Source organism: Peromyscus eremicus, chromosome 8a (genome assembly GCF_949786415.1).
Source record: "Peromyscus eremicus chromosome 8a, PerEre_H2_v1, whole genome shotgun sequence".
In the NCBI taxonomy this organism is placed as follows: Eukaryota; Metazoa; Chordata; class Mammalia; order Rodentia; family Cricetidae; genus Peromyscus; species Peromyscus eremicus.
In genome coordinates this window covers 45,693,631-45,721,522 of record NC_081423.1, presented here as the reverse complement: position 1 = coordinate 45,721,522, position 27,892 = coordinate 45,693,631, and the positions used below count along the sequence as shown (strand labels likewise).

Below are 27,892 nucleotides of genomic sequence, written 5' to 3'. Positions count from 1 at the left end.
AGAAACACCATGACCAAAAAGCAACTTGGGGAGGAAAGGGTTTATTTTGCTCACACTTCCACATCACTGTTCATCATGCAAGGAAGTCAGGACAGGAACTCAAACAGGGCAGGAATCTGGAGGCAGGAGCTGATACAGAAGGAAGATATGGAGGGGTGCTGCTGCTTACCGGCTTGCTTCTCATGGCTTCCTCAGTCTGGTTTTGTTTTTTTTTTTTATAGAATCCAGAACCACTAGCCCAGGGATGGCACCACCCACAGTGATCTGGGCCCTCTGCCATTAATCACTAATTAAGAAAATGCCTTACAACTGGATCTTATGGAGGCATTTTCTCAATTTTGGCTCTTTCCTCTCTGATTGCTGCAGCTTGTGTCAAGTTGACATAAAACCAGCCAGTACAAAAAGTGTGTCAATTATTCAGAAATTTATTTAGTTACTTTTTTTGTTTATGAGACATGATTTCATTATGTAGTCTTGACTGGCCTAGAACTTGCTATGAAGACCAAGCTGGGTCCACCTGCTTCTGTTGGGACTAAAGTCATGAACCACCATGCCTAGCCTATTCAGAAATTTAAACACTGTATCACAATGTGACTCAACAGTTACATTCACAAGAATATACTTTAAAGAATTAGAAACAGTTATGCCAACAGATACTTGTACATTAATGTTGATAAGAGTCATTATTCACAACAGCCAGAGTATAAAAATCTAAGTAAGCAGCATCAACAGAGGAATTAATTAAAAAAATTGATACCTACACAGAACAAAAACATTACTCAGCCATGGAAACAAATGAAGTGGAGCTGGGTGGGATACAGCTCAGTGGCTGAGCACTTGCCTAGCATGTGTGAGGGCCTGGGTTCAATCCCCAGTACTATAACTCCTGCCTCACCCAGCAAATAGGAACAAAGTAGATGGGCATGGTGGTCTAGGCCATAATTCCAGTATTCTGGGAGCTAAGACAGGGGGATTGTGAATTTGAGGCTCCTGAGCCACATACTGCATTTGAGGCCACCCTGGGCTACATGGTCAGATCCTGAAACAAACATAACAATGTTCTGAATCATGCTACAATATTGATGAACTTTAAAAAGTATTAAGGTAATATAAGCTGTGTATAAAATAATAATGACTGCATGATTCTATGTATGTAAGGCACCTAAGCAGGCAAACCCAGGGAAACACACACGAAGTAGAATTGCAGTCACAGAGGCTAGAGGAAGGAAGGAATGGGGAGTTATTGCTCAATGGGTTACAGCGTTTCTCTTTGGAATGATGAAATAGAGGTGATAGTTACAAAACCTTGTGAAGGTACTTGCTACTGCTGAATTGAACATTTAAGCATGTTCAAAATCGTGAGTTTTATGTCATAAATATTTATGACACGAATGAAAGAAACAGTGAAAACAGAAACCAGAGTTTCACTCAATAAAACTCTTCCAGGGGACTGGTGATGTGGCTCAGCAGGTAAAGGGGCTTGATGCCCAGCCAGATGACCTGAGTTTGAACATCAAGACTCACGGTGGAAGGAGAGAATAGAGTCTGTTAACCTCCATATGGCATGCACAGGCCCATACGCATACATACATGCACTAAATAAATTTGATAAAAATTTTAAAAATCTTATGAGTTATTATAAAAATATAAATTGTGCCTTTAAATTTGGTAGAACTATTTTTTTTTAAAGATTTATTTATTTATTACGTATACAGTGTTCTGTTTGTAATTATCCCTGCAGGCCAGAGGAGGGAGCCAGATCTCATTAAAGATGGTTGTGAGCCACCATATGGGTGCTGGGAATTGAACTCAGGACCTCTGGAAGAACAGCCAGTGTTCTTAGCCTCTCAGCCATCTCTCCAGCTCCTGGTAGAACTCTTATAAATTTTTAAAGATGTGTATGTGTGTGTTTGGGTTTCTCCAATGCCTGAGAGGCCAGAACAGGGTGTCAGAGCTGGAGTTACATGGTTTTGAGCCACCAGACATGGGTCCAGAGTACAACTCGGGTCCTCTGGAAGAGAAGCAAGTGCTCTTAACCATTGAGTCATCTGTCCAGCCCCTAAAAGGAGACACTGAGTACACATCCACTCAGCTAAGATCAGCAAGCACCGAGCACACATCCACTCAGGTAAGATCAGCAAGCACCGCCATCTATCACATTATCACTAGCCAATCTGCCATACTTGTAAGTGCTGTGGCTTTCCCCCATTCCCAAAGGTTGGACTATATTTGTATTTTATTCACAGAAATACTAATTTTGTTCGTTTCTCTGACCTGTAACTTACAGGTGGCCATTAACAAAGCCGAGCAGGCTGAGGGACCTTTTCTCATGATAACTGGCATATGTGTCTCAGATGGAAGGAGAACAGTGTCTGCTCACTGAGGTGAAGTTATAAAAGTGTTTCAAACACCGACCTCTTCAAGGTTCCTGATGTTCTGTTGAGCACAGCCATTCGACACTTCTAGCAGAGTTATCAGAGTAGTGTTGCTGTCTCTCTTTTCTACACCTGAATCTTTACATGGCTCCCAGGTAATGCTCGTCACTGTAGAGCTTCCCTTGGATCTCTGAAATGATCTCTTCTTCAACACCGCATTGGCATTTCTTTTATAGCTTTCTACAGTTTAATCAAATCATCCAGTTTTACACTTATAAATCTAGTTCAGGGGTTGGGGATCTGGCTCAGTTGGAGTGCTTAGCTAGCCAGCATGCCCTGGGGCTGACCCCCCCTCCACTTCCCCACCTTCTTACTCCCCCTTCCTCCTTCCCCGGACCTGGGGAAGGATCAGAAGGATCAGAAGCTTAGGGCCATCTTCAACTATATCGTGGGTTTGAGGCCAGCCTGGGTTATATGAGACCTTGTATCAACACAAAAACAAACAGGCACACATCTACCACACAGACAGGAAACAAAACTACTTCCCCAAATCTAATTCAGCAGGGGATGCAGCTCAGTACGGAGACACTAGGCTCAGTCTCCAGTACTGTAAAAACAAAACAACAAGACACTCCAACTAAGTAAATAACCAGCAAGACAGCACTATTTCCTTTATAAACTTACGTTCATTCGTACGTGTGTGTGTGTGTGTGTGTGTGTGTGTGTGTGTGTGTGTGTGTGTGCATGTGTGCATGCGTGCATGCCACAGCATACATGTAGAAGTTAGAGGACAACTTTTGGGAGCTGGCCCTCTTCTTCCATCATTTGGACCTTGGGGCTCTAAACTCGGGCTGTCCGGCCTGGCGACTGGTGCCTTCGCCAGCTGAGCCACCTTACCAGCCCAGGAATTCTGAGATGGGTGTTCCTATGCTGCCCAGACTGCCCTAACTCCTGACCTCAAGTGACCCCTCGTGCTTCAGTTTTCCAAGCAGCTGGAACTACAGGTATGTATCACCAAGTCCAGCTAAGACTAACATTTTCCCTTCCTCCCTTCCTCCCTCTTTGTCTGTTTGTCTTTCTGAGATAAGGTCTCATGTAGCCCAGGCTGCCCTTGAACTAGCTATGCAGCCAAGGATGTCCTTGATCTCCTGGTCCTCCTGCTTCTACTTCCCAACTGCTGGGATTACCAGGATGTACCTGGCTTCACAACAGCACTTTTACAAGCATGTATACACAGTGTAGCTTTAATGTAGGGCTGTGGGGCCAGTGAGACAGCTCATTGGGTAAGGGCAGCTACTGTAGCCTGATGACTTGAGTTTGATCATAGGTTCCACATGGTGGAAGGAGAGAACTGACTTTTGCAAGTTGTCCTCTGACCTCTACAAGCATTTTGGCACACACACCCACACACCCATGCACACACAAATGAACACAAAACAAATGTTACAAAAATAAAATAGGGGTTGTATATAGGATTATCTGGCATATAATGTCTAAAGTAATTATAGTTATAAGGAAAAGGTAAGTAAACATACATTTTTAATGTATAAAATTCTAGTAAGGAGCTGGAGAGATGGCTCAGTGGTTAAGAGCACTTACTACTCTTGTAGATTACCTGGGTCCAGTTTCCAGCACCCATATGGCACTTTATAACTGCCTGTAACTCCAGTGCCAGGGGATTTGATGCCCTCTTCTGACCTCTGCAAGCAGCAGGCATGTATGTGGAACACTTACATACATGTAGGAAAACTTATTCATACATATACAAAAGTCTTGAATTCTAATAAATAATCTAGTGGTCAACTCATCAGCACAAGTGTTTATGAAGGGGCATGTCTTTCTGATAGTTATTGGGTAGCTTTGTACCCTGTGGAATATTCCTTTACACTGTGTGAATATATGCCATTGTGATTGGTTTAATAAAGAAACTGATTGGCCTATAGCTAGGCAGGATAAAGTTAGGCAGGAGAAGTAGACTAAGAAAATGCTGGGAAGAAGAAGGTGAGGAGTCTCAGGGTTGTGAGGAGACACAAAGAGAAGGAAGATAAACGCGCCATGCTGAAAGAAGGTACTGCCACATGGCAGAGGATAAGAAATATGGGTTAATATAAGTTGTAAGAGCTAGTTAGTAACAAGCCCGAGGTATTGGCCGAGCATTTATAATTAATAAGTCTCTGTGTAGTTATTTGGGAACTGGCTGGCAGGACAGAACAGTTCGCCTACAGTGCTCTTTGGTTGTTACAATCATATGGTAACCCTATCAGCTTGTTGTAATGAAGCTACTTCCTCTTGGGCCTGATACGTCTCTCTGTAGACTATGATAGAGTAGAGTTAGTGAGATACATCCAGTCATGGTAACAAAATAAGGAAAATAATAATGATAATTAGGTCTGAGGTAAAGTAACGGCCCTGTTAACATTCCCTGCAGAAGGCAGGGAGTATCAGGAGACCATCACTTGAGATTCTAGCTGCCATGCCTTCCTATCCCTAGCTGCATGTGGTCCTATGCCCAGGTGTCCTTCTCTAGCCCCCAGCACACAGGAGGCAGAAGGCTGAAAGCAGTCACCATTTCTGGGATAGGACTTTTTGGTGATGCATTTGCCTTTGAGTCGTCTATGCTTCTATAAGTAACTTCAGTGAACTCACTGGTTCATCACCTAGACTTGGAAAGAATCATTTCTTTGGTCTGTTGGTCTGGGGTCAATATTTATGTCTCCCCAGGAGAAGTCATGGAACATAGCTTAAACTCGAAAGAAAAAAAAAAATCTATGTATGTAGACATCAGTAAATATTGTTAAATATTACCAGTGGGGTGTAACGTGTGTGTGTGTGTGTGTGTGTGTGTGTGTGTGTGTGTGCTGGACATGCTTGTGCTCATGTGTGGTTGTAGGAGGAGGCCAGAGGTTGATGTTGAGTCTTTATCACTCTCCACCTTATCTTCTTTTTTGAACCGGGGTTTCTCACTGAACCCGGAGCTCCCCGTGGGTGAGGCTGGCCGGCCAAAGAGCTCTAGGGATCTCACTTCCTTGCTCCCAGCCATCACCCCAGTGCTGAGTATATAGATGTGTGCCCAGCTTTTACGTGGCTGCTGGGGATCTGAACTCAGGCTCTTGTGCTTATCCACGACTGGCCATCTCCCTAGCCTCTGGAATCACATTCTCAAGTTTTTCCAGCTCACATAAAAAAAAAAAAAATTTGTTTTATTTTATGTGCATTTGTGTGAGGGTGTCTGATCCCCTAGAACTGAAGTTACAGATAGTTGTGGGCTGCCATGTGGGTGCTGGGAATTGAACCTGGATCCTCTGCAAGAGCAGCAAATGCACTTACTTGGTAAGCCATCCTTCCATGCCCAATTTCTTCCATTCTTCATTATAATACAATCAATACTTACGATTTTTTTTTTAAAAGAAACTTCAAATGCACTGGGTTAGAAGAACAGGTCAAACTGTCACTTTCTCTCCCTCCCTCACCCCTTAAAGACAAGGTCTTGAGGGCTGGAGAGATGGCTCAGCGGTTAAGAGCACTGGCTACTCTTCCAGAGGACCTGGGTTCAATTCTCAGCACCCACATGGCAGCTTACAACTGTCTGTAACTCCAGTTCCAGGAGATCTGACACCTTTACACCAATGCTCATAAAACAAAAGTTAAATAAATTAAAAAAAAAAGACAAGATCTTACATAACCCACGCTGGTCTTATCACTATGTATGAGGATAACCTTGAACTTCTGACCCCTCCGCCTCTACCTATGTAGTCCTTGGATTACAGGTGTGTGCCATCACATTTCGGCTTAGACCGTCCCTCTTTGAGGCTGAATTCAAATGTTTCTCAAGAAGGAATACTGTGAAGACTTGTTCGTGACTAAAAAGGAATTATTTAAAATAACCCAGTAAGCTTTATTTTAGGAAATATGGTGAATCAGATGTCTGATGAAACTCTCTGAGCATATCTGACCACGTGAGATAAATGGCAAACACGTTTGGGAATATAAGACTGACGTAGCAGGAAAGTAAGGGCTATATCTGAAGGACGGAGGGAACAAAAATAGCATGGATCCCGAGGGATTACATAACAGACCCAGGGCACATAGAGAGCATCCGCACAGCCTTGCTCTGAAGGCAGGTTTAGAGCTGCGCAGCAAAGGAGGGGACGTCTATCCAAAGGAAGGACCTTCAGAAGCCCACACCTTCAGTGGATGAGAAAACCAACCCAAAAGCCCACCCCAGACTGAGGTGCTCAGACTTGGTTTGAGTAGAAGGCAGAAGAAAAACATTACCCTCCACCCCACCCCACCCCCAGATTTCTTCAACTCCCACTCAATATCTCTAGCCCGCATGAATTCCTAGGAGCTTGATACTTCCTATCAGCAGATGGCATCTACTTCTCTCCTTGGACCTAGACGAGACGTGTGGCTACTTCCACAAGGAAAATGTAACAGAAGTGATACTGCAGGATTTCTAAAGCTGGTCATGAAAGACAGAATGGCTATCTTTAGATTCTCTCTCGGGACACCTGCCTGGGAACCCAGCCACCGGGGTGTAAGGAAGCAGAAAGTCTTTTGTATATATCACATATGGATGTTCTAATTGAAATTGCTAGCTGAGTCCCTAACATCCAGACATGCGAGAAGAAGAAAACCCTAAGGTGACTGCAATTCCCAGTTTGGAGGCTCTCAACTGAGGTTTTCATTATCATGGACTAGAGATACTGTGCTATGTCTGTACATGAGACACTTGGGGTTGGACCCTCAACTTATACTACTTCTCTGGCCTGAAAAAAAAATCAAGCTAAATATTTGGAGTGAGTGGAGGCAGGCAATGGCTTTAGATCAGCAGGGGCTGGGGAGATGGCTCAGTGGATAAGAGTGCTTGCTGCTCAAGCACAAGGACCCGGGTTTGAATTCCTACCACCCACATATGAAATTCACAGGGCCACTCTGCCTGCAATCCTAGTGCTGTGGAGGGGTGGAGGCAGCCTACCTCTAGGTTCAGTGAGAGAACTTGTCTCAAGAGTTATAAAACAGAATATTCGATGTCCTCCTCTGGACTCTGCATGTGTATATCAGCACACACATGTGCACACACTACTTACACATACACCACCCACCCACACATACAAATAAATATTAGAAAAAGTGAACCAAGCAGGGCGGTGGTGACACATGCCTTTGATCCCAGCACAGAGGCAGGTGGATCTCTGTGAGGCCAGCCTGGTCTACAGAGCAAGTTCCAGGAAAGCCAGAGCTGTTACACAGAGAAACTCTGCTTCGAAAAATCAAAAGAAAAAAAGAAAAAGAAAAAAGTGAACTATTAATCTGTTACCACAAATATGGTTCTAAGACATGTGTGCACATACATATAAAAAAATCATAAAAAGCACATGTAGAAACCCAGGTTAAGTTGTAAGAACAAAGAACAGGCTCAGACATACAACCACTGAAATTGGGAGTTATTAGGAGGTCTATTTAATTGAGTAAAAGAATAAATGAAGGGTTGGAGAGGGCTCAGAGGTTAAGAGCACCGACTGCTCTTCTAGAGGTCCTGAGTTCAATTCCCAGCACCCACATGGTGGCTCACAACCATCTGTAATGAGATCTGGCACCCTCTTCTGTATACATAATAAATAAATAAATAAATAAATCTTAAAAAAAAAGAATAAATGAAGATATCAAGTATGAGAGCATAACAGAGATGATAACATTAACAACAGGAAACTCTAGGCAGGAGAAACAGATTGAAGGGCAGAACTGCATAAACATCATCTCAATATGTATGTTTAAGACCTAAATGTAACACCATTAATAGCCAGATATGGTGGTATGTGCCTACAGTCCCAGCTACTCTGGAGGCCAAGCAGAGCAATCACAAGTTTGAGGTTGGCCTGGATAACATTGCAATACTAAATGACTGGGGTGTAGGTCAGTGGTAGAATCCATGCTTAGCACGCTCAACGCCCTGGGCTCCAGCCCAGCACAGAAACCAGAACCAAACAAGACTCTTAACAGATATGAAAGAAGGCCAACATAAATGAGACATCATAAAATGATAGTCAGAAAGACTCTATGTTGTAAATATGTCCTCTTCTGACACTAAGTCAGTGAAATTCTAGTGGGGAAAACGCCAGGAAACTTTTTTTCTTGAATATGACCAACCTCATTCTAAAATGTATTTATTTAGAAGAAAAAAAGGTCAAAACAAGCAAGCACACTCTGAACAGCAATCAGAGGTTTGATCATATTGGGTAACAGTGCTATAAAAGTTTCAGTCATTTGGCTAGTGAGATGGCTTAGCAGTAAGCCACTGAGCCTGATGACCTGCTGGAACCCTGGAATCCATGTAAAAGTGGAAGGAGAGAATCCCTCCACAAGGCTGTCCTCTGACCTTCGCACACATGGCATGGTATAGGCATACCCCCACCACAAACAAAAAATAATGCATTTTTAGAAGTTACAGTACTTGAAACAGAGCCGTCAGGGCTGGAGAGATGACTCAGCCTGTTAAGTGTTCTTAAAACCCATAGGATCTGGGTTTAGTTCCCAGCACTCACATGGAGGCTCACAATCATCTGTAACTCTAGTTCCGGGCGATCTAAATGCCCCTTCTGGCCTCTATGGGAACCACACACACAGTGGTACACAGGTATATACACAGACAAAACAACTGTACAAATAAAACTTTTTTTTCAAAACAAAACAAAAAACAGAGGTGGGATCTCAGTCTGACTCTGAGAATGGAGAATATGTACACACAAACACACACACACACACACACACACACACACACACACACACACACACACACTAGTATAGAATCCCATATGCACAATCTACACAATCTGGAGGGAAATGTTGGCTTTCATGATTCCAGTCTTTTTTTTTTTTTTTTTTTAAATAATTTAATTTTAATTCATGTGCACTGGTATTTTTGCCTGCATGTATGTCTGCGTGAGGGTGTCAGATCCCTTGGAACTGAGGTTACAGATAGCTATGACTTGTCCTGTGGGTACTGGGAATCAAATCCGGGTCCTCTGGGAGAGCAGCCAGTGCTCTTAACCATTGAGCCATCTCTTCGGCCCTCCAGTCCTTTCTATAAACCATTTCCATACAGCCATTAGAATGAATTGCCTAAAACAGACAGATTATCATTATTATTTATTTTTTGAGACAGGGTCTTTCTATGTAGTCCTGGAAAGCTCTATGTAAACCAGGCTGGCCCTGAACTCAGAAATCCACTTACTCTGCTTCCCATGTGTTGACATTAAAGATGTACTACCCACACCTTTTACTTTAAGTTCTTATTTTCTTTCTTTTGTGTTTGTTTCTTTCTCTCTTTCCTTTCTTTCTTTCTCTCTCTTTCTTTCTGTGTAGCCCTGACTGTCCTAGAATTCACTTTGTAAAACAGGTTGGCCTGGAACTCAATTGCCAGTCTCTGCCTCCCAAGCGCTGGGATTAAAGGTGTGAGCCACCACGCCCAGCTTTAATTTTAGTTTTCATTATGTTTATATGTGTGCCATGGGGTGATATGTATATGTGAGTTCAGGTCCATGTAGAGGCTAGAGGAGGTGTTGAATCCTTTGGAGCTGGAGAAATAGGCCTTCATAAGCTGGGAACCAAACTCAGGTCCTCCACAAGAGTAACCCCTCTTAACTGCTGAGCCATCTCTCCAGCACCCCTTTTTAAAAATAAGGGCTTGGGGCCAGACGATGGCTCAGTGGGTAAAGGCACTTGCTGCCAAGCCTGATGGCCTGAGTTCAATGTCAGGCTCCTGTAGAGTGGAAGAAGGGAACCAACTCCTGTAGGTTGTCTTCTGATGACCATCAGTGAGCCATGGCATGCAGGTTCCTCTCTCCTGCATAATTAATTATTTATAATATAAATAAATAATAGACTAAAAAATAGTTTGATGAATGAATGTTTCTAGAAATCAGATTATTTTATCAACTCATACGGCACACAAAGCAACTGGGCAGCCTGGGTGTAATGGTTTAGAGCAGTGTGGAGGCACAGGGCCTTAGCTCCTTCATGTTAAAGTCTTGGTGATTCAATGCCTGTTTGTAAAACAGAAATAATAGTGTCGTCTTATAGGATGGCGGAGGACAGTTAACTGAGTCACCCCCACCAAAATAAAACTCTTTTTCTTGCTTCTCCCTTTTCCTTGAACTGAGGATGTAGTTGGGATAGCTATTTGCACAGGTGCAAGATGTAATTGACTTATTTTGTACGGCCTAGAAGGATCAGCCCTGCTCCCTATATAGTCTTCTTTTTCGAAAGCCCAGATCAAAAGGAAACCTATTTGGACCCTAAGGAAACAGTCTGAAAAGAGAATTAATGTTCTTCTCGACTTCCTGTACACTGTGCTTCCTCTATTGCTACAGTTTTCACTATACTATATTAGACATCACTACTTTCTTGCTCTTTACTGCAACAGTGACCAATTTAAAATGGCAAGTTGGATTCAGAGGAAATAATTAAGGACATCAATAGAAGTACTAATTGCTAGCTGGTAGGTGGTGCAGGCCTTTAATCTCAGCACTCAGGAGGCAGAGGCAGGTGGATCTCTGTGAGTTTGAGATCAGCCTGGTCTACAGAGGGAGTTTCAGGGCAGCCAGGGCTGCACAGAGAAACCTTGTCTCGAAAAACTACCACCAACAAAAAGTACTAACTGCTAAGTGAATGCTTACATCTTTTTTTTCCTTTTCATCTTTTTTTTCCTTCATTTTTATTAGAGAAAATTTCTACTCACTCCACATACTACCCACAGATCCCCCCTCCTCCCACCCCATCCCTCTTTCCCAAGCCACCCCGCATCCCCACATCCCCCAAATTGAGGTCTCCCATGGGGAGTCAGCAGAGCCCAGCGCACTGAGCCTACTAGGCAGGTCCAAGCCCTTTCCTACTGCACCAAGGCTGTGCTTACATCTTTTATTAGAAAAAGACTTTGGGAGACTGGGTATCTAGAATGTTTGAGACCTTGAGCTCAAACCTAAGAACTGAAAAACAAAACAAAACAAACAAACAAAAAAAATTGATTTCTGGTCCCCAATTTTTATGTCCTATTAAGAGTAATAGAGAAAATATTAAATGTTAATATTAAAGGACATACTGCACCCATACCGTCTTGCAAATACAGGTTTTGATGCAAATCTTGAAACACACTGTACATAATTTAATTCTAATAACTAGTATAAAACATAAATAAGACAGGGGGCAGGAGAGATGTCTAAGTGGTTTAGAGCACTCCATGCTCTTCCAGAGGACCGGAATTCAGTTCCCAGCACTCAGTAGTTCACAACTGACTATAACTTCAGCTCCAGGGAACCCGACACTCTCTTCTGGTCTCTGAGGGCACCAGGCATGCATGCGGTGCACATACATGCATATAGGCAAAACACCCATACACATAAAATAAATCTTAAAAAGTAATAGAGGGTATCAGGAGTTCTTTCTCATTCTTCCTTAATAAACCTGCATTAACTCTGTTTAAAAAACAACAACTCTCCTAAGTTCAGCCAATTTCATAAATCAGTCCTGATGAGAGTCATCTAGAATAAGGTCTAGCATAAATAAACAGTGGTGCTAAGGGGAAAGGACGTGTAAAATGCGATCTCTGTGAAAAGTCTTATTTAAAAATGAAGAACTGAAAAAAATAAAATAAAAATGGCCGGGCGGTGGTGGCGCACGCCTTTAATCCCAGCACTCGGGAGGCAGAGGCAGGCGGATCTCTGTGAGTTCGAGGCCAGCCTGGGCTACCAAGTGAGTTCCAGGAAAGGCGCAAAGCTACACAGAGAAACCCTGTCTCAAAAAAACTAAAAAAAAAAAAAAAAAGAAGAAGAACTGGAATGACACACAGCCACATGGGAAGAGAGGTCACAGACAATTTTGAAAATCAACTTTATTGGGGTATAATTTGATAAATCATAAAGTTCTCCCACTGTATGTATACAGTTTAAGTTTTAAGTTGTGCAGCCATCATCATATTTAGACGTCATTTTTTTTGTATCATAATGCAAATTTTATTTTTGAAGAGTCCTCTTTTTTTTTGGAGCTGAGGATCGAAGCTAAAACTCCCAACCCTTGAAGAGTCCTCTTAATGAAAACTGGGTGGAGATGAACTCTAACATTAAGTAGTTTCTATCTCTTCATCTGAAGTAACTCTTCCATTCTGACATACTCATTCATCTTTGTAGCGCACAATGGATTTCAAAGCAGCAGGAACATCTTTTGCTATTATTAGGAAAGAAACTTGGTGGGTTGGGCAGACACCAAACAGCTCAGATTGTTTGGGACACGATTATATTTGATCCTTCTGTAAATAGATGGTTCCTCAGGATAAAAGGTCAGGCACATCCATAGGCTCACATCTGTAATCCCAGTCCTGGGGAAGCTAGGCTGCAGGGAGACTGTCTTAAAAAACCAAACAACAGTTGCAGTTCCCAAAGGAACATGGAGGCACTGAATGGAACCAACGATGGGCAACCACTTTTCTACTCCTCAATTTGGCTGGGGAAGGGTGGAATTCGCTCGGGGTTCCACAACCTATCTGTCCCGCAGCCTGTGATGAGCACAGAGAAAGGACCTTCGGTGTATTCACGTATTCACTAGGACAGAAAACCTTTCGGGAGGAAGTAACTGAGATCGGTTAGTTCCCTAACCCGACTCCTACCTGTGGAGAAGCAGAGCAAGAACACCCGCTGCTCCAGGCGGGCCAAGCCTAGCACCGTGGGAGCAAAGAACATGGCTTCATCGTCCGGGTGCGCGATCACCAGAAGGGCCCGGCTTCCGGCTCCCGGCAGGCCCGCCTGCTCCGGAGACCTCATTCGTTCCGCCAAGTCCCGAACCCGGAGGAAGCCCCATGTCAGGACAGCCACCGCCACACACACGAGACCAACCACTTCCATGCCGGGTAAGTGGCAGCGCGCCTGCGCAGTGAGGAAGGCGGGGGGTGGACTCGGGCTCCTGCGGGAAAACTGAACCCGCTGAAACTGCGTTCCGTGGCTAAGCGCTCCGTGGCCTGAGAACGGCGAGATTCGTGGTCTACCGTGGAAACTTCCCCCCACACTGCGCCGTCTCATCTTTTATATAGCCATGGCAAAATCCTGTACCTGCTCCAGTGTCGGGGAGGGTTAAACCGAACTCAGTGCGATCCAGTATCTTTCTTACCGTTCAGTGTGCTTAAAAGGAAGCGTTTCAAAGTTACTTTGAGATCGTGTCTCGCTGTGTGTACCCCTGGGCGCCCCTGAACTCGCTCTGCAGACCATGCTGGTCCCGAATTTGCAATGCTGCTCGTTCCTCCGCCTCCTGAGCGGGGATTTCAGGCGTGTCACAGCACGCCAGCTAACACCGGAGCCTTTGAAAATAAACTTCAACATTCGGTCGGGAGCGTTCCCTTTTCGCTTCAACTCGCTTTCTAACCCACTTCTTAGGACCCAAGTCTTCGTATAAACAGCCCGTTATCCGGATAAAAGTTTTCCGAAGCGGGGCACACTTTTTGTTTTGTTTTGTTTTTTGTTTTTCCCTCAGATGGCGGCTTTGCGAGAGGCAAAGTAAGCGGCTATGAGGAAACGTCATTTCACTAGAAGGGTGAGGCGGAGAGAGTGCGGTCGGGAGGCCCTCAAATTCTCTTAAGAGGTGGCGATTAAGGAAGCTACGCGGCGGCGGCGGCCTGACCCGCCATTCCGGGGAGGACTCGGTGTGACATTAACGAGCATCCCAGCCACGTGGGCTCGGGTTTCTCTCTCTCTCCGGCGCACGAACCGCCGGGGCGGCGCGCAGGGGGTCGCCGGGTCCCTTTCCCACGCCTGAGGGGGGAATAAGGCCCCAGGCGCGCGGGAGCGGCCGGCTCGCGCTGTGCGCTCCGGGCCGGCTGCGCGATGGCTGCTGCCGCGGCGCGTCGGGCCCGAGGCGGTGCTGCGGGAGCGGGTCGGCGTGGGAGGCACGACAGCTCGAAAGGCACCGGCGCGGCACCCACGACCCAGGAAGCGAGGCCGAGGTAAGAACGGCGCTCCGCCCGGGGAGGCAGTCGTCTCCCCAACCCTCCGGAAGGAGGAGGAGCCCGCGTCGGAGCCGCCTCAGCGCGGCCGCCGGGCCTGACGCGGGGGGGGAGGGAGAGGGGTTGAGGCAAGATGGCGGCGGCGGTGGCGAAGCTGCGGCGGCGGTGGCGGCCGGAGTGAGCAGCGTCCAGCTCGCCGCGCCGAGCGAGGGCCGGGCGGAGGGCCGCGCGCCGGGGCCGCGCCCCGCTCGCCGGGCCGTGGGGGCGCGCCGGCTCCCACGCTCCGCCAGCTCCCGGTGAGTAGGCCCGGTGCCTGCAGCCCCGGCCTCGGGGGCCCTGCTCGCCCCGGAGCATCCGAGGGCTTCTAGGGCGCCGGGGCCGGAGGCGGCTTCACGGCCGGGCCGGGGGCGTCGGGAACCGCACCGGGTTGGGACGCGTCCGAGCCGCCCGTTTCCTTTGCTCTCGGGCCACCCAAGGGGCGAGTCGGGCGCGGCGGGGAGTGGAGGCTAGGCGAGGGGAGGCTGCTGGAGTTCGGAGGAAGAATGGCCTTAGGCGGGCGGACGTCGGCCGGAGGTCTCTGCCCTGTGGGGAAGGGGCGTGCGGTGCCTGCCGGGGCTGGCGGAGCGGGTGCGAGGATGGAGGGCTCCGGGTGGGGCCGGCGCAGGTGACCCGCCTAGGCCCACTCCCGGGGAGAGTTAGTGGCTGTCTGGCGAGTGGGGAAGGGGTTAAGGAGGGTGACAGCGATGGACAAGTGTGTGAAGAGCGAACTAGTTCACCTTTCTAACTGGCCCACTTGAGGTATAATGGCGAAGGGTTGGTAGTGGTGCGGATGCCGAGCAGCACCCTCTGCCTCCTGCCGTTTGTTATTGGTGTTTTTCTTGTGCCAAGTGGGAGAGTGCACCCCTTTTTTTGAGGCGGGGGGGGGGGGGGGAAGGGGGAGGGAGGACAACGACGACCGGGATTTGAGAAACGAATTGAGAAAGCAACCTTAACGGAAAGGACACTATGTTCTTAGAATTAGTGTCGATCAGGAACAGTCATGTATGAAAAGGAGTGGATGGGGATAAATGATATGTACGAAAAGTCTTTGCCAGGTTGTATACCACAGTGCCTGTTCAACAGAGTTAACATCGGAGAGCAGCGTTATGGGTAATTTTAATCTTTGGGACTAGTATATTCACCTGCATCAGATTTGCTACCCTAATTGTATCCTGTTACATTCGAAGTTTACATTCCTTGTGTGCACCCTGGTGAGAGAATGATGGGAGATTGAAAGTGGCTGTATGCAGAGAGCAAACAGGCCTGGGATTTAAAAATGCCGACACATAGTCATTCATTTGTTCAGGGGGATCTTGATGAATAGTTGCTGATGATTCTGATTCACGTGGAATATCTGGTGGATAAAACGGAGAGCTGATGTTTTAAATTAATTAATTTAGTTTGCTTTGAGACCATTTAAGTCTGTAGGGCTTACTGGCCTGGAACTCCCCGTGTAACTGGTGCAGGAATTGCATGCTTGCACCACCATACCTGGCGTACTGTTTAATTTGTAATATTTTGGGGAAATTTTTTTTTTTTGGTTTTGGTTTTGGTTTTTTCGAGACAGGGTTTCTCTGTGTAGTTTTGGCGCCTGTTCTGGATCTCGCTCTGTAGACCAGGCTGGCCTCGAGCTCACCTGGCTCTGCCTCCCGGGTGCTGGGATTAAAGGCGTGCGGGAAATGTTTTAATATAGCCTGTCATAAATTTATTGGATGAGCCAGTTCTTATTTGCCTGGGCTCGGTCTCTGACTTATTTAGATAGGGGTAAGAATTACAGAAGAAATAAAGCTAACTCAATAGAGAGAAATCTTATTTTCGTATTCTATTAGAGTCCAGTGGCAGTTTAGTTTATTTTAATATTTATAGCTTCCAGTTACTTTGTCTCACGTGTTAATGAAAATCAAAGTGTATATGTCTGTGTGTGTTTGTTTATGCATATCTAGAAAGTGATTCCTAGCCATACCAAAACACTTTATCTTTTAGAAACGACTTGCCATATGTTGTAATACTTCTCCTGAGAAGCTGTAATGCTAAGAATCACGATTCTCCCTGCCATTAACTGGCATTTAGAACATGTTCAACATTTCCGTGCTTCAGTTTCCTCATCTATAATGTTAGAAAAACTTCTAACCTCACAGGTTTGGTTGTTGTGAGTTAGTAGTTATGAAATTGGACAGGGGCTGCAGCCCAGTTGGTATAGAGCTCAGCTATCATGCTTGTAGCCCCAGGTTTGATTCCCCAGCACTACATAAAAACAGACACATGCCCACTCAGGAGTTGGAGGCAGGAAGATTACAAGTTCAAGCTTGTCCACAACAGTATCTTGAGTTTGAGGCCAACCTGGAATATTCATGACCCTGTTTCAAAAAAAAAAAAGTTATAAAATTACTTTAAACAGATGAAAATGATTGTGTTTCTGTGAGATAGTATAATGGCTTATCTGCACATCTCTTATGTAGTTAGAAAAAAAAGTACGTATTATCTACTCCTCCTCTTTTTGCTCCTCTTCCTTCTTCTCTGAGACAGTCTCTCTATTTAGACCTTTGTACTTTGTTGTTGTTGTTGTTTTTCACAGAGACAGGATTTCTCTGTGTGTAGCTCTTGCTGTTCTGGAACTTGCTCTGTAGACCAGGCTGGCCTCGAACTCACAGAGATCCTCCTGCCTATGCCTCATGATGCTGGGATTAAAGGTGTGTGCCACCACCGCCTGGCTGATTATTCATACTTTTAAGTGGATATCTTGTATTCAAAAAAATAAAGTAAACTTGGGACTGGAGTTGAGACGGTGGTTAAGAGTGCTTTTTGTGTTTGTAGGAGGCCCAGGTTTGGTTCCCAGCACCCATACAGCACACAGCTATCTGTAACTCCAGTTCTAGGGGACCTAATGTCCTCTTGGCCTCCAAGAGCACCAGGTACACATTGGTGCACATATATACTTGTAGGCACTCATACACATAAAATAAACATGAATAAATATATAGTGAGCTAAAAATCCTGGATTTTCCTCAAAATAAAGACAAAATGAAATTCTGGAAGTTAACTTGTTTTTTTTGAATTTAATTGAATAGGAGTTTGTTCCAGGGCCAGGCACATTTAGATCATTCCATTTTTTTTAAAAAAAAGCATTTAAGGTTGGGGATTTAGCCCAGTGGTAGAGTGCTTGCCTAGCAAGCGCAAGGCCCTGGGTTCGATCCTCAGCTCAAAAAAAAAAAAAAAAAAAAAGCATTTAAGATTTACTTATGCATTTATTTACTTGTTTTTGTGAAACGATGAATTCTTCGCCCTTGTCATTTGTTTTGGAGAGCAAAGGCCTTTGGATAGACCAGGGATTTATGTAGGTGAATATCAGGCTATTTGTTATTTAGGTTCCCCCTCCCTGTGTTTGTGTTTTATTACTCATTTTTAATCTCTCAGGTGTAATTTTATATATATATATATATATATATATATATATATATATATATATATATATATTTAGATTTTTATTTATTTATTGTGTATACAGAAGAGGGTGCCAGATCTCATTACAGATGGTTGTGAGCCACCATGTGGGTGCTGGGAATTGAACTCAGGACCTCTGGAAGAGCAGTCGGTGCTCTTAACCTCTGAGCCATCTCTCCAGCCCCGTAATTTTATATTTTTATTGGTACCTGGAAGTGGTACTGTTCTTACATATTTAGTTACCTTCATCTGTTCTGTTTTACTTATTAAAAAGTACATTTATTTATTGTGAGTGTGAATGTGTGCATGCCCCTGGCATGTGTGGGGCGATCTGAGGACAGCTTTTAGGATTTGGTTCTAGCATCTGGTTGGCAACCTTGATTGCAAGTACCTTTACCTGCTAAGCCATCTCACCAGCTCTGTTACCTGTTTGTCTTGAGATGGTATGTGCTGCCCAGGCTGGCCTCCTAGAACTGAACGCAAGTGAATTTTATGTCACCGCTTCCCAAGTAGCTGGTGGGTGCCATAGCACCTGGTCTCATCTGTCCTTTTAGTTCACTTATTGTATTTTATTAGAGTATGATGTAAAAGTAAGTAAAAACAGGGTGATCAGAATTTACTAAGAACAGACATATTTAAGATCAGAGACTTGTATATTTTCAGTCATTCACTTGTTTATCCAGTATGAAGCACTTACCTTAAATGCTATAAAGGCATAAATAATAGCTTTTAATTTAAATAATTTTTTAATTTAAATGAATTATAAGCACAGGTAACTAAGTTGTCAGTGTAAGTGTGATTGATATTTTGTTTTTGTGTTTGAGGATACAAAAATAATTTTGATGATTAAGAGGACAGTTCTTTCTCTATCAGACCTCCTTAGGAATGTTGAAAAACCACTGCAGTGTAGTAGTAATTATGTGGATCATCTGTGTTTTATTTTGAATATTTTTGTGGTCTTGTTTTTTTTTTTGCCCCCCCCCCCCCCCCATTCTATCCTTTAGCCATTTTTGCCAACCCAGGAGCTCCTGTGGTCAGACAGTTACTTGGATAGTCTTCAGATACAACCTGTCTCATCCACCCACTTGAATTGGAAAGTCAGAGACATAACAACACACATACGTGTGTCTGTGTAGTGTTCACTTTAATTCCGTACTGCTGTTAACTTTCATTTAGTTGTGCTCTCAAAAATAATTTAAATTGGTTAAAATAAATTGTTTACAATTTATAGAATTCTAGAACAAATGTCCCTATATAGATCTAGTCTTGTTTTATATTTGAATATTTCAAAAGCATGAATAACTGAGAATGAAGTGATCTGCCGAAATTGTTGCTATTGGGCAGAAGCAAAAGCCACATTTCTGACATCTCGTGTGTGGTATATTATACACACACACACACCATATTATCTGGGGAGCAGTTTGCTTTGATGATCGATTCTTACTTAAACAAAATTTGAGTTGGCTGGAAAATGGGAGATCACTTCAAATGTTCAGTGTAGTTACTGAATGTAAAATACTTCGTAACATTACATTTCTGTAATGAATATACAATTTAAAGAAAATGGTATTGAAATGGTTGTTGCTGGGAATTACTTAGTTTGCTTAAGTTTTTCTGTGTTCTGATGAACATTTTGTTTTATTTTATTTTGTTTTTTGAGACGGTTTCACTGTGTAGCCCTGACTGTCCTGGAACTCACTCTGTAGCATAGGATAGCCTCAAACTCACATAGATCATTCTGTCTCTGCTTCCTGAGTGCTGGGATTAAAGGTGTGAGATACCATCACCTGGTGAAATTTTTATTTATTTTAAAATTTTAATTTTATGTGTGTAGTGTTTTGCCTGCATGTATGTCTGTGTACCACATGCATGCCTGGTCTGGTGCCCAGTGGAGACCAGAAGAAGCCATTCATTGGATCTGGAATTACAGATGGCTGTGAGCTGCCATGTGGGTTTTGGGAATTAAACCTGGGTCGTGTGGAAGAGCAGCAAGTGCTCTTAACTACAGAGCCATCTCTCCAGCTCCCATTAAAATTTTTTAAAGCTGGATCTTGCTGATCAGGCTGGGTTCAATCTTTGAATCCTTTTGCAGGAATTACAGGCATGTGGCACCAGGCCCATCTTGATTTTTACAGTGAGAAGCCCATTTGTGATTAGTTTGTTGCCTGTTGTTTCTCACCCACTCCATCCCAGTGCTGTTGGAAAGGGCCTTTTTGAGCATGTTGGCAAGTGTCCTTCCACTAAGCTGTATCCCTAGCACTGCAATATTAATTTTCTACAAATACTCATGCCATAAAATTTATTTTAAAGGAAAAGCTGTATTATTCTCTCCCCACCCCCACCAGTGCCCCTTTCTTTTTTTTTGAGACAGGATCCCTCTGTATAGTCCTGGCTATCATGGAGTTCACCATGTAGACCAGGCTGGCCTTGCTCATAGAGATCCTCCTGCCTTTGCCTCCGGAGTGCCAAGATCAAAGGTGTGCACCACCATGCCTTGCTGCATTACTCTCTTTAAGTTCATAGTCTTTACAGAAATACTGAAGCATGGCATATTTGCTCATTTATAACATATGAGCTATTAAGTCTACCTATTTTCGCATTTCATTATGAGTTTTTTTCAGATTGGATGTGGTGCCGACCCCTGTAATCCTCTGGAGGCAGAGACAGGAGGATCACAGCAAATCCAAGGTAGTCTGTTTCATATAGTGAGTTCTAGGTCAGGCAGGACTATTTAGCAAGACCCTGTCTCAGTCTCCTCCCACACCCCACCCCTGAAAAGAAAAAAGAGGTGTATTTTCCCTCCTTAAGCTGATCTCTTTTGTGGATTGTTCTTGTCCTACCTTACTCCCTCAAACCCTACTACATGAATTGTGTTTTTTAGGGATTTGGTGATGTAACACTTCAATCAGGAGGTCTCCCTCCTGTTTCCTTTTCTCTAAAAGTGTATGTTTTTGTTGTGGAGATTATTTTTTAATTTCTTTTTTGTTACTGGGTTTGTTTTTGAGATAGAGTCCTGAGAGGTTGGATTTGACTCAGGCTCTTTTTGAGAATGTGGTGCTGGGATTGCAGGCAGGAGCTTCCAGGCCTGGAGTGGAAGTTGCTGATGGATTCATAATATGAATACTGAAGTGCATGTCTATTTTGTCTCCTTTAAACTTTAAGACCCTGTAGGCCTATATACATCTGAGTTTTAAAAGAATTCTTCCCTGGGCCTGGAGAGATGGTTCAGTGGTTAAGAATACTGGCTGCTCTTCCAGAGGACCTGGGTTCAATTTCTAGCACCCACATGGCAGCTCACAACTGTCTGTAACTCTAGTTCCAGGGGATCCAATACCCTCACACAGACATACATGCAGGCAAAACACCAATGCACGTAAAAATAAATCATTAAAAAAAGTTGTATTATTAAAAAAAAAAAAAAAGAATTATTCTTCCTTACCTCATCCCTGGAGTAGTTTGTTGAGTATCTAAGAAATAAGAGCCTGGCTGTCAGGAGAAACAAGGCTCCCCAGACCTTGTCCTGCAGCCCCGATTGATCAGTGACTCGCTTATGTGGTGATTTATTAAAATCTAAAAAAAAAAGAGCCAGGCGGATCTCTGTGAGTTCGAGGCCAGCCTGGGCTACCAAGTGAGTTCTAGGAAAAGGCACAAAGCTACACAGAGAAACCCTGTCTCAAAAAACCAAAACAAACAAACAAACAAATAAAAAAAAAAGAAAGAAATAAGAGCCTATAAGCTAGCTTTAGTGTGTTTGCTATAGAAGATGTCTCACACAATACATGGCAATTGGTGTTGAATAGTTTTTGAAGATTAAAAAATAGAAGTGTAAGCCAGGCAGTGGTGGTGCATGTCTTTAATCCCAGCACTAGGGAGGCAGAGGCAGAGGCAGAGCCAGGTGGATCTCTGAGAGTTCAAGGTCAGCCTGGTCTAGGGAGCGAGATCCAGGACAAGGGCCAAAGCTACACAGAGAAACCCTGTCTTGAAAACAAAAACAAACAAACAAACAGACATGTACTCATGTCATTGAAATAGCAGTGAATTATCAAAGCATTTCTTTCTGGGGGAAAAATTCCTGCCACTTTATTGGGATTTTTTGTGAAGATGGGAAAGTAAAAATGGAGATTGGTTTTTCCATGATAGCATTTTTTGTTCTAGGTAATGTCAGATGCAAGACTGTTTTAATAGGTATGCAGGGAAGGAAGTTGGGGAGTAATTTTAGTGTTAGGAAAAGTATATGAATTAGAAATTTGGAGTGCTTGGTTTATAGGACTGTAATGTAATATGGAAATAAATCCAGGTAGGTTAGTCTGAAACAAAGGAAAAAGTCAAGGCAACTAAACTATTTTGATTCCTTCTTCTACTTGTGTATTTGAAATGTCTGTGTATTTGCAGTATGGCAGTATAGGACCTTGCTCACAGTAGGCAAGTGCTGTACCACTCATCTACCTGTTGGCATTTAGGCATCTGTACTGACCTGCCCTTAGGGTCCTGACAGGATATGTCCTCAGCTGCAGCCACTAAGAGCACCGCTGTGTGCATTTGCCTTGCCCAACTCCCATTTCTGTCTCTTTCTCTTTCTCTTCCTTTGCTCTGGTCCCCAGGGACCAGTCTCTGCCCCCTTCTTTCCACTTCTCCCCTCCCTTCAATAAGCCTCCCATAGGAGCCCTGTTGTATGGTGTGACTCCTTCCCACTTTTTTAAAAATACAACACTACCACCTAACCTCAGCTTTAGAATGTATTGTGGATCTTTTTTTTTTCTTTGAGACAAGGCTTTGCTATGTTGCCCAGGCTGACCTTGACTTCTGAGTTAAAATAATCCTTTCTCAGCATGAATAGCTGGGACTTAAGGCACACACCATAATGCCAGGTTAGGCTCTGAAATTGTTATGAGGTCATCATTATGATTGTGCACTGCCCTTTTCCTCATGCATTTGTATAACTGCCAGACTGTTTTGTTGACATTTTTGCTCTCATACCAGTTCAGATTCAGAACAATATGTTTTTAGGCAGTTTATTCCCCTTGGCAATAACATTGATAACATAATTTTGAACATGTTTGAAGTAATAATAATCATGTCTTTGAACTCCTATTCAAAGATATGTAGTTTTGCATTACTTTAAAATACTTTTTATTTTTGTGTGTATGTGTATGATGTGTATGGATGAGTGAACATGCCATGGTGCATATGTGGAGGTCAGAGGACAATTTTGGGAGTCAGTTCTTGCCTTCCACTTGTATGTGTGTTCAGATATTGAACTCAGGTCTTCAGGCTTGTAACAGCAAGCACCTTATTTGCTGAACCATCACACAGGCCCTGTAGTGCGTGCATTCGTGTGTGTGTGTGTGTGTGTGTGTGTGTGTGTGTGTGTGTGTGTGTGTGTGTCTCATTCTGTAGCCCAAGCTGGCCTGGAACTAAGTAGCCCAGTCAGGCCTCTTACTTGGTATTGATTATGAGACTACAGGTGTAAGCTACCATGTCCATCTATATTGCTTTTGGCATATTTGGAATGAAGCTGGTGGGGTGTCCAAGGGAGGAGGATTGACATGTGATTCACACTAGACTGGGAGACCCTGCCTCAAGAAGAAGGGGTGGGTTGGGGCTGGAGAGATGGCTCAGTGGTTAGGAGCACTAGCTGTTCTTCCAGAGAACCCTAGTGTAGTTCCCAGCACCCACATGGCAGCTCACAACTGTCTGTAACTCCAGTTCTAGAGGATCCAGTGCCCTTTTCTGGATTAAATGGTCACCAGGCATGCGTGTACTGTATGGACAGACATACATTTAGGCAAAAATACTCATATACATAAAAATTATATTTTTTATAGTTTTTAAAGAAAGTAAGTGAAACATTAACAAAACTTGTGCTTTCTTACAGTAAAGGCCTAAAATAAGCATGGTTATGTCAAATGTCAGTGTTCACACATCTGAGGGCGAAGGAAGAATTGAAAATGCATAGAGTTCTACTTCTACTGTAGGAAACTACCAAGCAGTGTATGGTGACTCAGGCCCACAGCCCAGCTCTAGGGAGAAGAGGCAGACTAGGAATTCAAGAACAGTGTTGGCTTCAAGTAAGCTTGAGGCCAGCGTGAACTGTGTGAGACCCTATGTCGAAACAAACAAATGGAAACCTCCACAAGAAAGGAGAGTTTGAGGGAGAGGAAGATTTTTACTGCATATCTTTTTGTATCTTTAAGAGACAGATTTTAATTGGATATTTTAAAAGATACATTTTAATTGGATATTTTTATAGTTTCCTTTTTTCTTTTTTGAGACAGAGTTTCTTTTTGTAGCCCTGGCTGTCCTGGAACTCACTCTGTAAATGTAGATCAGGCTGGCCTTATTAAACTTCATTTACCTTTGCCTCCTGAGTGCTGAGATTTAGAGGCATGCGCCCCCTACAGCTTGATTTCCTGTTCTTTTTCCTTTTTTAAACTTGTAATTATTTGATGTTGAATTTTTTTTTTCTGGTTTAGGAAGTGAAATAGAAATACATTTGAGGGAATATGTGTAACTGTTTTTTCTCCCTAAACAGTCAATTGTTAATCCTGAAATTTGCCAGAAAAACCAATTCTACCATTTCAGCCAAATTTAAGCAAGCTTTTATTAAAATTTAAAATACTGACCAAGTGGAATTTGGTCAGGACCACCATCTGGAAACTTTCTAGCTGTGTGGCCCCCAGACGCGTGTTGGCCGTGCTTATATGGACGAAACCCATAGGCCACCATACTTTCCCATGAGGTTTTTTTGTTATTTATCCAAGAACTACAACTCCCAGAATCCCAGGAAGTTGCCTAGACTTTGAGCAGGTGGGGCTTACAGGTTAATTTAGGGTCTAACATAATTTATTGAATGATTTGTTTGCTTTTGCTTAATATTGGTTAGAAGTGCAAGTATTACAATTTACTAAATCTATTTACTTACTAAGTATGTTTGAGACTTTTTTATTTGTCCAATTGTTTTTTCAATTTGTATATTACAGTTTCCTTTGCATTACTATTGCTTTATGATTTTTAATACTGGAAAGGTTAGTCACTAGTTCCTTATTGTGTTTATTTCAGACTTTGATTATTCTGGTCCGTGAATTCTTTGGATGAACTTTACTTTTTTATTTATTATTATTATTTTTTATTTTTTGAGATAGGCTTTCTCTGTGTAACGGTATTGGCTGTCCTGGAACTCACTCTGTAGACCAGGCTGGTCTCGAACTCACAGAGACCCACCTGCCTCTGCCTCCTGAGTGCTGGGATTAAAGGCATGCGCCACCACCGCCTGGCCAAATAAGTCCTATACTTCCATATTTATTTCTTATTCCAAAGTGTATTAGGGAGTTAGGGGAATTTTAATTGTCATGAAGATAAGAATTTAAACTCATCCATTTCAGATAATGATAGAAGAACACAGAAAGCGCTCTGAGTGAGAGTAATTGGTAAGAGCTGACCCTGTAGGGTGATAGGAAAAGTTGTAGGAGGTGGCTGCAGCTGATTTGAATCAAGGAGTGAGTCAGTTATATGAATGAATGATCTAGGACAAACATTCCCCAGAAGTGTAAAGAAGGACCAAGGCCTAAGGCTAGGTAGGACTCAGCAGCTCAGTGAGAAATGGAGAGCAAGCTGGGGTTGTTTGGACTGAGTAGTTGCCTAATCAAGTAATACTTCACAAAGTAGTTTGGATTTTATTTGTAGTTTGTAGAAAGCATTGAGGAAACTTAAGTTAGAAGAATGATATGTTCTGACTCAATTTTCTTTTTTGAATAATCTGAGTTTTGGTTGGAGAAAGGATTGAAGTAGGAAGTCCAGTTATAAGATTTTTTTTTTTTTTTGAAGCTGAGGATCGAACCCAGGGGCTACCACTGAGCTAAATCTCCAACTTTTTTTTTTTTTTTAAATAGCAAGAGATTAGGAGGGTGGAAGTTGTGATGGAGAGGCCTGGGAGGCATTCAAGTATATGTGGAAGGCTGAAGGTTGGCTCTTACTGCTGGAATGTTACTGAGAACTGAGTCCTGTTATTTGCTTCTGTGGCCGTGGGAACAGAACATAGTAGTCTGTGCCCTCACAGATGTCTGATGATTTGGTTTTGTTTTCTCCCTGTTGAACTAAGTAAATGCCATTTAAAGTAAATTGCCTCCCACCCTCCGCTTTATTTTGTTATATACCTTAGTTTATATAGTCTTAGCTTTCGTAGTGACTTGTGTTTGTCTTTATTGGTGGAGTAAAAGAAATGGGAGGTCAAAGAACATAAGCTACCTTTGAAGTCTCTGACTTGGAAATTACAACTTTAGTTGTAATAGTATAATCAGAATATGGAGATGAGTTCATGCACCCAAAGCCTTAGTACACTGTAGTATATAATAAATATATATTTTTTAAAGGCAACCCTTTCTTCTCCTTAGATATTGTCTGTTAGTTTACCTCAGCACTGGAAGTTAAATCTTGTTGTTTTTTAATAATATATATTTTTATTATAAATATTTTAAAAATTATGTGCATTGGTCTTTTGCTTGCATGTATGACTGTACGAGGGTGTTGGCTTTCCCTCGAACTGGAGTTACAGACAGTTGTGAGCTGCCATATGAGTGCTGGGAATTGAACCTGGGTCCTCTGGAAAAGCAGCGAGTATTCTTAACTGCTGAGCCATCTCTCCAGCCCCTAAATCCTGATCTTAATACAGAATCCTTTTTAGTGTTTCTCAAGGATAGAAATAGCACGTAGTCATCTGTTCAGTTTTGACATTTCTTTTGTTCTTTTTTTCTCTATTAAGGTTATACTTAAATTTTTATTTATATTTCGTTGTTGTGGTTTGTTTTGACAAGGCCTCATTTTGCAGTCTTAGTTGGGCTGGAACTTTCTAAGTAGACCAGGCTGGCATTGAACTCACAGAGATGAGTGAGTTCTCTTGCCTGTAATGGGACTAAAGGTATGTGCTACCTCAACCTAGCTCTTCTGTTCTTATAGTTAATTGGTTTTTTGTTTGTTTGTTAATTTCAGAGGACTAGCTCAATGTAATATATCCACACCACAAAGTGGTCAGTTTTATAGTTATTATTTAGCGCTACTGTCTTGGGAATCTTGCTTTTCACTTTATGAATAAAGGAGCTCTGTTTCTCTTTTACTTATGAATTCTTTTTTGAATGCTTACTGCAAGTCCACGAATTAGTATCCTTATTAAAGTTTTTCTTTTAGTATTATACTTTCTGGAAGCTAGGGTAATTTAACTTGATTTTTCTTTTTAGCTTCCATTCATCGATCTGCCGTTTATTTATTTTATCTATCTGTTTATTTATTTAATTTTGTGTGTACGTGTGTGTGCCTGCCCACAGAGGTCAGAAGAGGCATTAAATCCTCTGGGAACTGGAGTTACAAGTGTTTGTGATCCTCCATTTGGGTGTTGGAACAGAACCCTGGTCCTCTGCAAGAACAGTAACTGCTCTAATTGTTGAGCCATCTCTCTATCCCTTAGTGTTTTGTTTTTGAAAGAAATATTTATTTACTTATATGTTTGTGTGTGTATGCATGGGTCTTTGCATGCCTCAGCACAGGTTGTTGAGTTCATAGGACAGCTTTTGGGAGACTGTTTTCTCCTTCCATCATGCTTGTCCCTGGATATAACTTAAGACACCAGACTTAGTAGTGTGTACTGCCAAACCATCAAGCCAGCCCCATTTATGTCTTCTAAGTAAGACATTATACTGTCATAAAAGGGTATGCCATGTGTGACTTCTCTTTTTTAACAATAATGCTTTATATTATAAGGGAAAATTTATTTTAGTATTTTATGAATACAGAATTTGCTTAGATGATTTGTAGTTTCTGTTCTCTTCTGGAATCCAGACTTCCAGATGTGGGCTTTCTTTAAACCAGTCCCAGTCTGGAGAGTTTTAGTTAGTTTGAAACCTGCCTAAACATTCTTTTGAGGTTAGACTAGAGTCTTGGGCCATTCTCTGAGAATCAGTAAAATTCTAATAGTTTGTGTAGTTTTTTTTCTTACTATACCACAGAGGACATTCTTCTACTCTATTGCACATATATATTTATGTGTGTGTGTGTATATGTA

General features: G+C 42.9%; 2 protein-coding genes across 19 annotated transcripts in view; one reads left to right on the top strand and one right to left on the bottom strand.

Moving 5' to 3' along the window:
- Positions 1 to 14,226, bottom strand: part of Pigl (phosphatidylinositol glycan anchor biosynthesis class L) — a 63,326-nt gene extending 49,100 nt beyond the window's left edge. For 2 of the 6 annotated variants that reach the window (XM_059270882.1, XM_059270887.1), the window contains exon 1: positions 13,036 to 14,217. In XM_059270882.1, coding sequence (XP_059126865.1) covers positions 13,036 to 13,444 — 409 coding nt within the window. In that variant the 5' untranslated portion in view covers positions 13,445 to 14,217. Of the gene's footprint in view, positions 1 to 13,035 lie in introns of all 6 variants that reach the window. The other 4 variants (XM_059270886.1, XM_059270885.1, XM_059270884.1 and 1 more) reach the window with 4 other exon arrangements.
- Ncor1 (nuclear receptor corepressor 1) overlaps positions 14,221 to 27,892 on the top strand; it is a 158,752-nt gene continuing 145,080 nt past the window's right edge. For 8 of the 13 annotated variants that reach the window (XM_059270878.1, XM_059270874.1, XM_059270871.1 and 5 more), the window contains exon 1: positions 14,225 to 14,361. The gene's annotated coding sequence lies outside the window, so the exon portion shown is untranslated. Of the gene's footprint in view, positions 14,362 to 14,593; positions 14,658 to 27,892 lie in introns of those variants that run through there. The other 5 variants (XM_059270873.1, XM_059270870.1, XM_059270880.1 and 2 more) reach the window with 4 other exon arrangements.